Raw genomic sequence first — 11,225 nt, 5'->3', positions numbered from 1 at the left:
GTGCATCTTATAGAGCAAAAAATACAGTATTTATAAATGCTATGCTTTGTTATGTTTTTATGTTTATGTACCCAGACCTTAATCACATGCCCATTTAGCACTTGATAACTCTAGAGGAAGCCTGTTGGATTCTCGCTCATGGTGTGCCAGCTGTACTCACATCCATTACTATGTGCCAGATTCACTTTTTCACATCTCATTGAATTTGTGGTGGGAAACCACAAGTGGAATCCTTTCCCCTGCTGCTATCATACTCCTATTAGTCATGAAAACAGGGTTCATTTGTCACATACCTAAAACTGGCATGGACCAAGTACATTGTCAATTTGCTTTCAGTCCAAATGAAATGCGAATCATGAAATAAGATGAAACAGCATGAAACCGACTCTGGTATTCCAATATTTTTGGGTGAGACAAATGCATGGAAATGCTTTTCCCACAGGGAAGATGAAGGAGGATGGAAACACCATGGACAGGTGGCTTCACTTGTAACAGAATGGGATAAAGAGGGATGCAAGACTCTAAAAATCATATCCAGGAATCCTAAGCATACCAAGTCCAAGGAAATCATTGGCTTGAATCCTGCTGATGCGGTTGAAGCGAGCGTAGAAGTACGTGGTCTCCAAGGGCAGAGGAGGGATATGTTCTAGATCAGTGTCATCACAGTACACGGAATTGCTGATGCACACACAAATCAAGCAGGTGGGAAGATCTGGAGACAGGAGAGGCAGTGACACATAAAGAGGACTCAACACAGTACAAGAGCTTGGCAATAGCAGCCCTAGACAAATGACCTAGGGTGACAAATGACAAATAAGTTGCCAGAGGAGCAGGGCCTTAGCACTAAAGCAGTTTCCACAATTCTTTATGCACACAGTTTGCCTTCCATTACTATATATTATTCATGGGGATTCCATTGCTGAACTTGCATACCCCAGTTGGCTTGTCTGTGACTCTCTGTGAGCTGAAAAATCTTGGAAATTTTGACATGGTGAGTTGCCATCTGTACACATATTAAAATACTTAAAATTGCTTTCTCCAGTCTGGTACGCTCCAAACATTTTGGACTTCAATGTCCATCAATCCCATCCAGCATAGCCAACTGTCAGGAATGCTAGGAGTTGTAGTCTCTAACTCCTGGAGGACAACAGTAATGGATTCTTCTGTTGTTTATCATCGGCTATCATCTTCCAAAGTGCACGCGTAAAATAGGGGCAGACCTTGGACTCTCATGCAGGAATTTGTGCTTTTTTGTCACCAGGCCTGCAAAAGTCTGATACTGTAAGACAGGCTTTCAGGCTTTTGGAAAGTTGTTGCTGTTGTTGTTTGGCGAGAATCCCAAGGTCTACCAGGCAGGGCCTGGTGCCAAATTAATATCTGGAGTTGGAGGCAGATACAAACTGGTGGCCTGGAGGGCAGCCATAATTACTTATTCCATTATGTGAGTTGCTGGTATGACCTGGGCCAATCTACATTAGCATTTCCCTTTGCATCTGCTCACACAAACCTAACCTGGTAGCAAGTCCCCTTTATATTCCATTTCTTGCTCAAATTACTTTTATACAGTTTTTTGGTGTCTGCAGTTTCCATGTTTCATATGTTCATAATAAAGTGGTATTACAACAGTTATCAATGGGAGTAACTTTAAAGCCAGGATAGGCCACATGGGCCCCTCCAAATGTTTTAATTTACAACTCCCATCAGAGCTAGCTGGCATCACCAGTGGTGAGAGATCATTGGAGCTGTAGGCCAAAACATCTGGAGGGCCACTGGTACCCATTCCTGCCGTAGAAGCTGCTTTGCAACATTTCCCCCATCCTTTCCCTCCTCCTGCTTTTTGTCATCTTCTTCTTTTCATTCTCTGCCGTTTCCTTATGCTGATTTTCATGCTCTTTGCAGGTAAGAAATCTGTGCTTTTCTCTCTAGTTTTCACTGTGTGCCTAAATAGGTGCACAGCAGTGAATAACTACAATGTTTATTTTTCAGCCTCCACTCCAGATCATGCAACTTCTGCATTAAAAAAAGCAAACAAACAACCCCCTGCATCACTGTACTGTGAAACAAAAACCAAAACATGAACTATTTAAACTGCTACTTCTCCCTAAGATGTGTGGTGCTTGCCTTGCATATAAATACAAACGACAGTGCACTGCATTCTCTACTATATGATGCCAGAGCAGCAATTGCAATTTGGAAAAATACTAGTACCACAACGTCCCCTAAATAAAATAGGCTCCACAGTTGTACTTTCTGTCAGGCGTATACAAGTACAAAAGTACATCTGTGTTGCTTCTGAGATTTTGAATTGGCTTTAAGCAAGGCATCTGTGGCCCCTTGAAAGTGTCACAACAAAATTAGCATTAGCAGTGAGGACTGAGTTGGTGCTTTTGTTTTTCCTTACTAAGGTGCATCTTACCTTGTGCTTATATAAAGTCTAGATTACTTCCGTGTAGTATTGAATGTATGTTATGTTTACCATGTTGCTGATCTGGAGTTATATCCAATTTTAGGCCAACAGAAAAGGTACAAGAGGCAGCATGTTCTTCTAGTTGCTAAATCAGTTGTGCAATCAGTTGCTGATGAGTTGCGCAATAGTTTTTGCGACTGCTTACACTAGTAGAATCTTAGTACTGAATTTTACACTTGAGCAATAATAAAAATTGTGTTTCCACCAGTGGTGAAAGCTTTACTTTAGTTCAGTGGGGACAACTTCCCTCTGCAAGTGAAATCCAGTCCATGCTGGGGTCTAGTTCACCCAAACATGGTTGAGCACCCTCCTCAGGACCTGGCCCTGCCCTCCCACTTCCCAAGCACTGCCCTTGACACTGCAGGAAGCCTTTGTTATCTCCATCCACAGCCCATACAACTTAGAACGCAACTGATACAGGAGCCCAACTTGGTTTGGGCTTGCCAGCCTTGGCTTCTGAAAGTCCCAGCAGAGTGTGTTCCTGGGCCACTCACAGCATGAGAAGGTGTAGCACAACTCTGCCGACACTCACAAGCCCCTTTCTCTGCATAGGGTCTGTGCTTCTCTTTGCATAGAGAAAGAAAAATATTAAAAAGCTGGGCAGGGGGTGGGGGTGGGCAGATGATGTCCCGGGAGGGGGAGAAACTGTGGTTGTAAGGCCCCATCCCTTGACATCATCTGGCCTTCTGGTCCTGTGGGGTGGATGCAGTAGCCACTGGACCTAACATGGTTGCCCTACTCTGAATTAGAGGAATCATAGCATTCAATACAACCTTTTGTCTTATACTTGACTTTGTTGCTATATTTTGAAAAGTATTTTTCCCCGATCTGACCTATTTGGCTAAGTGGATGTTTACTGTGCACTGGTTTAATCACCACTGACAGCAGAAAAGCAGGGAATAATTACCCAATGTGAGGGGAGCTGCACAGCATATGTGAGATTCAGCTTGTCTTATGTGTTCATGGAAGCTAGTGCGAGATATCAGATGAACCTTGTTCACAAGTGAGAGCTAAGCTCACTTAAAAGATTAAGAGAAAAGCGAATGAGTCAATTGCAATTAAGTGATGGCTCACAAACTTCTCATCCAAAGAGCTCTTTTAAAATGAATCAGTTGGTCCAAATCCAGTCTAGTGGGTGCAATGCCTATTAAGCTGATGGCGTTACCACAGGGGCTTGGCTTGGCCTCTCCTATTTGAAGATACAAACCCAGAGGGAAGGGAGCTATTTTTGTGCCTGAGAGACCATTGTGGCTTTTTGGAGCCAACGGCCCATTGCAGAGTCAAAGTGATGGTGGCAACATGACAAGATCACAAGCACCAATTAAAAATGCTTGGTTAAAAAAACAAGAAGCCTCTGTTCAGAGGACTGAGCAGACTCCAGCTCGATTAGTGGAGGAGTTCAAAGCAGAAAGGCAACAATTTTGCTCAGCCTACTACCTAATTTGTCCCAGTTCAGAGTGACAGAAAATGAATAAAGATATTTATCCCTCGCTACAGGATTTTAATTGTCACTAATCTAATTGCTACTCTGTCCGATTGTCGCTGCGTCTCTACTCATTAAAGTGTTGTTGCTTTGCTGGCATTTATGCTTATTTCCGAGCAGCGCCTTTCTCAAGCTCTTCTAATGTCTCACACAAGCAGCTCAGCCATTTTTGCAAGGGGGAGTGTATTGCGCTTCCTCTCCTCTGCTGCCGGGGGTCAGGGCTGGAGGGGGGGGGGTGGATCCAGCATCTTTAAAACTTCCAACAGCACATGCTTTTTATATATTTAAAAGCAAAGAATCAGTCCCCAAGCTGCCTTTCTAGCAGCTAAAATACTTGAAGTGACATGAAATTTAAAGACAACCACATAAAGACAAAAGTCCAATATAAAATTACATCATGCTATAAAGCCCAGCTGTGGCAGGAAATACAATTAGGACTGACATTCGGAGCACACCATTTATATAGAAACAAAAGAATGCCTAAAGAACAGAAATGTCTTCGTTTTATGGTGAAAGGAGGACACAAAGGAATCCAGCGTCCCTTCTGCAACACGGCAGAGAAGCTCTGGTCCCAGGGACACCAAGCTGGCCTTGGGAGGTTCTTGGGATCCATCAAGGCAGGGATAGCTACCAAGCCTCGTCCCCTGGAAACTCCTCCCAAGCATACTGGCATTTCTGTCTACTTTCTTTGTTGGTATGTTTTGGCTACAGTCCTATAATCTTTCACCATCTAAAGTTGCTACTGGAAGGGTTTACAGCACAAATGCTGGATATATCCTTCTTTCATGTTAGAAAAAGATCATTTTTTCATTTCATTTCTTCATGAGGCATTTATTGTGTTCCATTAATCTCTATTCAGGTTACAGGTTTACGGGTTTTTTAGATGGTGTTGTGACCTTTCTGTTTGTAAACAACACTTTCCTTGAGGTGTGTGTGATTGTTTGTTTGTTTTGGAGCAGGGAATATGGGGTATTATTTATAAAAGAGAAACAAAGCATGAGATCATATTTGAGTTATTCCATTAAACAGCGCCATCTAGAGGTTATGAAGCAGAAAAACAGGGAAGAAAACTCTCCATCTAGTTCTGGGATCTCAGTTCTGTAGCAAAACTGAAACAAAGAGTAAATGTAACATAGAGAAAATCCCTTATAGAAAATATCCATTGTCTGAAAAAGCAGCATTTCTTGCAAAAACAGCACCTTACAGTTCTCTTGAATTGCTTTGTATCATAATGCAGGTGCAGGTATTCTATGTTTGAATTCACACCTTTTGAATCCTCACACTTTAAAAAAGTAATCTGTATGAGCAAAGCAAACATGTCAGGGAGCAGGATAAGCTACAACATGTCTCCTTGGCAAGCTGGCATTTTATGGGTATTTTCTAATGAGTGGGTGGATTTAAAAATGTGACTCCCTACTTGCATTCTGAAGTAGTAAAGTCCCAGGAAAAATATACCATATGTTTTAGCAAGAACCTCCTTGGAAAGATTGAAAGGTTAGCTTGGTGTGTATATATGCAATATATAGCAGCAACAAGTAGTCCGGGGGCAAATTTTTCCCTCCCACCGAAAGAGGTGCACACACACTGTCAAAATTACTGCTGTCCCTTAATTTCAATAGAAAAACAGTAGCAAAAGCATCCACATTAAGACAAAGGTGTACAGCAAGCATGCATCTTGTTTAAAGGCAAATAATGTTCTTGAGGACCCAGAAGAATGCTATTTCCATGAAAACACAGTGCACATTCAATATATACCTTGTTTTAATAGAGAATTGTGTCCTTTTGCTGCCACACTCCTGAATTTTGGAGGTGCACCAGAGGTTCTCTGGGGACACAGAGGTAGGTCAGGGGCTAAATGTGTCCCACAGGGTGCTCATCACCCACCCCTGACGGACAGCTAATGGTTGGATCATAACCATGTAGCTGCTTATCTCTTTACCTGAAAGGGATTTTAGTGGTAATAGCCAAGCTCTAGGATGGCTTCCCTATAGGAATCATCGTATGTTTCCAGGTATTTGATGGGGGGGATTATATCAAGAAGATTAATATTTAGTGACCTGCAGTTTTTAGACACATGTTTTTAACTGAAATGTCATTTAACACTCCAATTTTATTTTTAGTTATTGTTACATCAAATATTTTTGATTGCATTGCTTCATGCAGGCCTCATTGGGTCTTGCTAACAGAAAGGTATGACAGAAATAACAAGAAGAAAAAGAACACCACCATCATCGTCACCACCGCAACACCATTGTCAACATAACCACAGCAACAAGAATCGGGATGAACGATCAGAAAGACAATCTGGTGCCTTCTATATGTTTTGGGTGAAAACTCCCATAATTCCTGACCATTGGACATCCTGGCTGAAGGTTGTCTATCTGTAGTGTAGGCAATACCAAATTAAAGTGGTCAGTGGTCTGACTTGGTATCACACAGCTTCCAGTACAAACTCACACCAGTTCCCACCTAGTACATGCCACTCCTATCTTTAGGAGATGATTTTGCAAGCTTTTGCTCACCATGATCTGTTATGGACCCAAACAGTTCTGGTTCCTTAGACGTAACTGCTGTGGAGGCTGGAGGGCTGCTTTGTGGACTTTCTGTAGGTGCAGAAGCCGTGCTCAGAGGTTTGGCAGAATTCTTGATGGGAGGAGGAGCCAAGGTGCCTACCTCAATCTGAAAACAAAGCATTAGATATACATCTTTATATTTATGCACCGAATCAGCATTGATAGTTTCATTTTCCAGACAGGAGCACTGATTCATCTGTTTCTATAGAATTCTCTAAGTCAGAGGCTTCCAGGCTTTTGCACCAATTTCTTAGAACTGCTAGTTCCTCACCACCCACTGTACAAGCTCTCCAAATATGTCTAAGTGGATAATGTTACATTTACACTATCTAATCACAGATGCAGATGTTAGACATTTCAGCAGCTGGGGGGAAATGCCACTATGGCTGTGAAAACTGCTGCTGGCTATATCAGCCATAAGTTGGTTCTCACCGCACATTTCCCCATGTGAGGACAATGCCTTGGGTGGGAATCTCCCATCAGTGCCATTTTTATTGGGACCTTGATGTGGAGTGGGGGAAAGAGTTGCCACCTTTCTCCACTAACACCATGGCCCAAATGTGGATTCCTCCCACCACCACTACACACAGGAAATGTCTGTTCAAAGAAGATCAATTTTCGCCTATAACAAATTTATGGCTACCTAGGAATTGGCTCAGCAATTGCCCTGTGAAAGATGTGCAGCAGTACAGGGTATGAGCCACCGTAGGTTACAAAGTGAAGGGAAAGGAAAGCATCCCTGAGACAAGGGAAGTGATGAGCATATTGGTAAGTCTAACTGAGGCTGCTGCTCTAATCTTCTCAGCAATCAACTTCCTGGGATAAGGTGATCGGTCTTATAGTCTGATGCTTCTATCCTCGCAGTTCTATATCTGCACATTGGTATGTGTATCAGTGTCTCTATATTCTGAACCAGCACCAAGGTAACCCTATAGCTCAGTGGTGGTATGTGCTTTACATGCAGAAGTCCTCAGGTTCAGTCCCCAGCTTCTCCAGACGGGCCTAGGAAAGAACCCTGTCTCAGACCCAGGATTGTTGCTGCCTGTCAGTACCAGCAATACTGGGCTAGATGGTCAGACTCAGTACAAGTAGCTTACTAGATTCCAGTTCTGTTAAGTGAATACATTATAAGACTTTGCATATATTTTATGTGACTTCAAAGAGTCAAGCTTTTAAATTATTTGTAATCTGGCAAAAATCTGTGAAATGTAAGATGGGAATGTATGGATCCTGGGGATAGACACATTATAGAATCTAGCAATTGGTGTAAATGCAGAGGAGGGACAAGAAAGGTAAAAAACACTCAGATCTGAGATTCTCAACCAAAGAATTTACCTACTCAGTAACATGTCCCACTTCTGTGGAATTTGGGGGCACTACACCAAAGACACAAGGCCTTGATCATACAATACCTTGGATGACAGGTCCCCATAATCATAGATTTCCTCATAGTTACTAAGATCGATGACTTCTCCATAGTTCTCCAGGCTGGGGTCATAGTTGTCCAGATCCAGGCTGTAAGTCTCAATGTCCACTCTGGCTTTCTCCTTATTCTTCTTCCCCCTCTCTTCCTTAGGCAGAGCAGTCAGAGCCGGTGCCAAAGTCAGGGCAGTTAGTATGCCCACCAAGGATGCCGTCTGCATCCTGTCCCTACAGAGAAGGTAGGGACTAATAACAAGGCACTTTAAGCAGCATTTTTAGAAAGCCAGCATGAGAAGCGCCCCTGGCCTCTGGCACAGACTTTCTAGTGCATCCTTCCTAGTGCTTGAGATGCTTTTGCATATAGGGCGGGGTATAAATATTTTAAATAAAAATAAAATAAAATAACACCTTATCTGGGCTTCCATTCTGCATCTGTAAAATGAAACCAATGCAGCACTCTCCAGCTTGAATGAGTAAACAATAAGAGGCTCTAGCAAGATGATCATGGGCAGAGATTTCAACACCGAATATCAGTGCATTGTTTGAGCAGGAGGTGAGTGCAAAACCAGCTGTCCCCAACCTGATGCTCTCCAGATGCTTTGGATGACCACTTACAACATTCCTGGCTCTAGGCCATCATAGAGGAGTTGAAGCCTGACACCTCTGGGGGGAACCTGGCCGTGGAAGGGCTCTCTAGAACCGTTTTTCAATGCATCATCAACCTGTATCCACTTTTCCAAATGATCCCCAAAGCAGCTAACAAGAAGAATCAACAAACCATAGGTATATAGGCACAACATATATAGGCTTTCTATGCATTGTGCAGGAGGACACTGCTAGAAAATGTGTAGCAGGAATGGAAGTAAGTTGTTGTCTTCTGAGTGCAAGCACAGTGCTTTTCTTTCACTCTGGAAAAACGCCACCACCCTGGTTCCTCACAAGGGCTCCTCCGGTTAGCCCCAAGCTCTAGTACCTCATACTTTAGAGCTTAAGCTTTGAACAGAGAGACGAAGAATTCAATCTCAAGGTTAAACACAGTCGGCAGCAAAGCCAGTTCTTAAGGGAGTCCCAATCTCTCTTCCACCCTTACTTTGTTTCTCTTTTCTCCCCATTAAGCCGGCCTTTCTACCGTCAGGTCTGACTCCATCCCTGCCTCCTCTGCCGTCCGGCTTTCCTGCGCCAGCTTGTGAAGCTTCTGTTGCTTTAGCTCCTTATTATGACTGCACCTCCTTTGCTTCTGGAGACTGCCTGACCTTGCCCTGCAGCACTTTTTGAGAGAAAGTCTGCAAGCTTCATAAAGCAAAGAGGGGCAGAGAACAAATGGCTGAAACTTCTAGCCTGGAGGGGGTTATTACTCTCCTTCCCCCTTGAGTCATTTTCATGCTTGAATGCTTGGCTGTGCTGGAGAGACCCAGGGACACTTCATCTCTGTCTCAGAAGCCAGACTTGACTGCAGCTTAAAGGACATTCTGGTTTAAGGTGGCAAAACATGAAGCAGTTTCAGAAATAGGGAGTCACGTAGCACCCCCCAGTGGAAATGTGACTCATTACAGACCATAAACGAAAGTTTATTGCTTTAATGCGCATACATGCACATTATGGATGTGTTGCCATATGCGTGCAGAAATCCACATGGGATATTCAACTTTTGCACAGGCACATAACAAATCTTTAAAGCAGACTGTGCTAATAAAAAGCCTCAAAGTGGAGTCTCTTAATCCCAAGAGATCTTCCATAGATCAAACCAAACATTAGATAACTTGCACTGCTGGAAGAATGTGTACATTGTGCTGTACTCTTTACAGAAACATCACACAGGAACCCCCCCCCACACACACACACATTTCCAGATGCTTGAATCCTGACACTCCCTTTGCAGAGAGACAAAGCAATTCTTTGTTCACCTCACAGCTGAGGAAGGTTTGAGCAGAAGAAACAATCTCACCAATATAATTAAAGTTGCCATCTTTTCTTTTGGACAGGGCACCTGTGTTTTCCTTGGCATAAGATAAAAAACTGAATTTGACAGATTTCTGCAAGCCACATCATTGCTCAGGTTACAAGAGCCCTACAAAATGAAAAGGGGCAATATCAGCACACCGCAGTCCTTACCCCAGTCCATGCTCTTGGCTTACCTTACTCTCTTTCTAAAACGTAGGAGGTGCTTCTGTTTTCATTTTTACCCAAGCACATAATTTCATTTTTAAATTATATTTGTTAGGCCACATTCATTAGCCCTGCCCTTTCTCCAGAACTGAACATTCTTTTCCACTACCTTTTTTAAGGGAGTCAGTCTCTGGTTTTATAGCATGCAACTGGGAGTGCAGCAGTAATGTATAGAAACAGAAGCATATACTAGCTACATGCACATGTACATGTACAAAGAGAAATGCATATACATAGTAACTACTGCTAGCAAAACTTGAGGAGCCAGCCAACTGCCAACAAAACCCACACAAATCCAAAATGCCTTACAAGAGGCAAGAAGAAAGCCCATAATGTTGGCTACCCAAAGAAAAGAGGTTCACACAGAGTAGCAGAGGTATTCAGAATTTGGTGTAAGATTTGTCCTCTTTTTGCAATGTAAAAACAAACTGTGCAATGGATCTTAAAAGTGACTCATTATTCTTGGAAGAAGAATCTGTTTTTTTATTTTTCAGAAGGTGCTGGTCCTTGGAGGGCGGCCATATTATGACTGTAATATGGTTGCCAAGCCATTTATTCAATGTGTTCCTGTGTTTAATAATAGTTAGGATGATGTATAGTGACAACATGCCTAGAAGTGTGCACATTTCTGTATGCACAGACACACAATACAAATGTACATATATTGCTACAGTGATGCAGCATGTAAATCAGATGCAGCAAACAGGTGAACATAAGCTCACCTGTTCACATGAGTATTCCATGATACATCTTAAATATGCTGCATGGTTTGCTTCAGACGCCATTCAAAATATTGATTTTAACAATGAAGCCCTAAATGATGTGAGAACTGGAAATCTGAACCTTCCCAGTCGCTGTGGTCTGCAAGAGAGATCTTTGCTCAGGTGCCCCTGTCCTTAGAAGTAAATAAAATGGAGACTGGGGAGAGGGTTTTCTCAGTGGTAGCACCCCATTTGTGAGAAGCCCCACAAGTAAGAAAAGTCTCATTGAGGTGCAAGGCTCAAACTACACTTTCCACTGCAGCTCTGAATAGTTCGAGGGATTGTGTCGAGGTGCTGTGGCTATACATTTTAAGCAATCGTGGAAGCTTTATTGATTTATTTCTGGTCTCTGT

At 42.7% G+C, this 11,225-nt stretch overlaps 1 protein-coding gene across 1 annotated transcript in view; it reads right to left on the bottom strand.

Annotated features, from left to right (window-relative positions):
• OPTC (opticin) overlaps positions 1-8,512 on the bottom strand; it is a 12,220-nt gene extending 3,708 nt beyond the window's left edge. The window contains exons 1-3 of the mRNA XM_044445295.1: positions 7,936-8,512; positions 6,473-6,629; positions 554-712 (exon numbers count right to left, since the gene is read on the bottom strand). Of these exons, the coding sequence (XP_044301230.1) occupies positions 554-712; positions 6,473-6,629; positions 7,936-8,166 (547 nt within the window). The 5' untranslated portion in view covers positions 8,167-8,512. The remainder of the gene's footprint in view (positions 1-553; positions 713-6,472; positions 6,630-7,935) is intronic.
• Between the last annotated feature and the right edge of the window lie 2,713 nt (positions 8,513-11,225).

The sequence above is a fragment of the Varanus komodoensis genome, unplaced genomic scaffold (assembly GCF_004798865.1).
Source record: "Varanus komodoensis strain SLA01 unplaced genomic scaffold, ASM479886v1 scaffold1, whole genome shotgun sequence".
Taxonomy (NCBI): Eukaryota; Metazoa; Chordata; class Lepidosauria; order Squamata; family Varanidae; genus Varanus; species Varanus komodoensis.
This window is presented reverse-complemented; position numbering and strand designations above follow the sequence as displayed.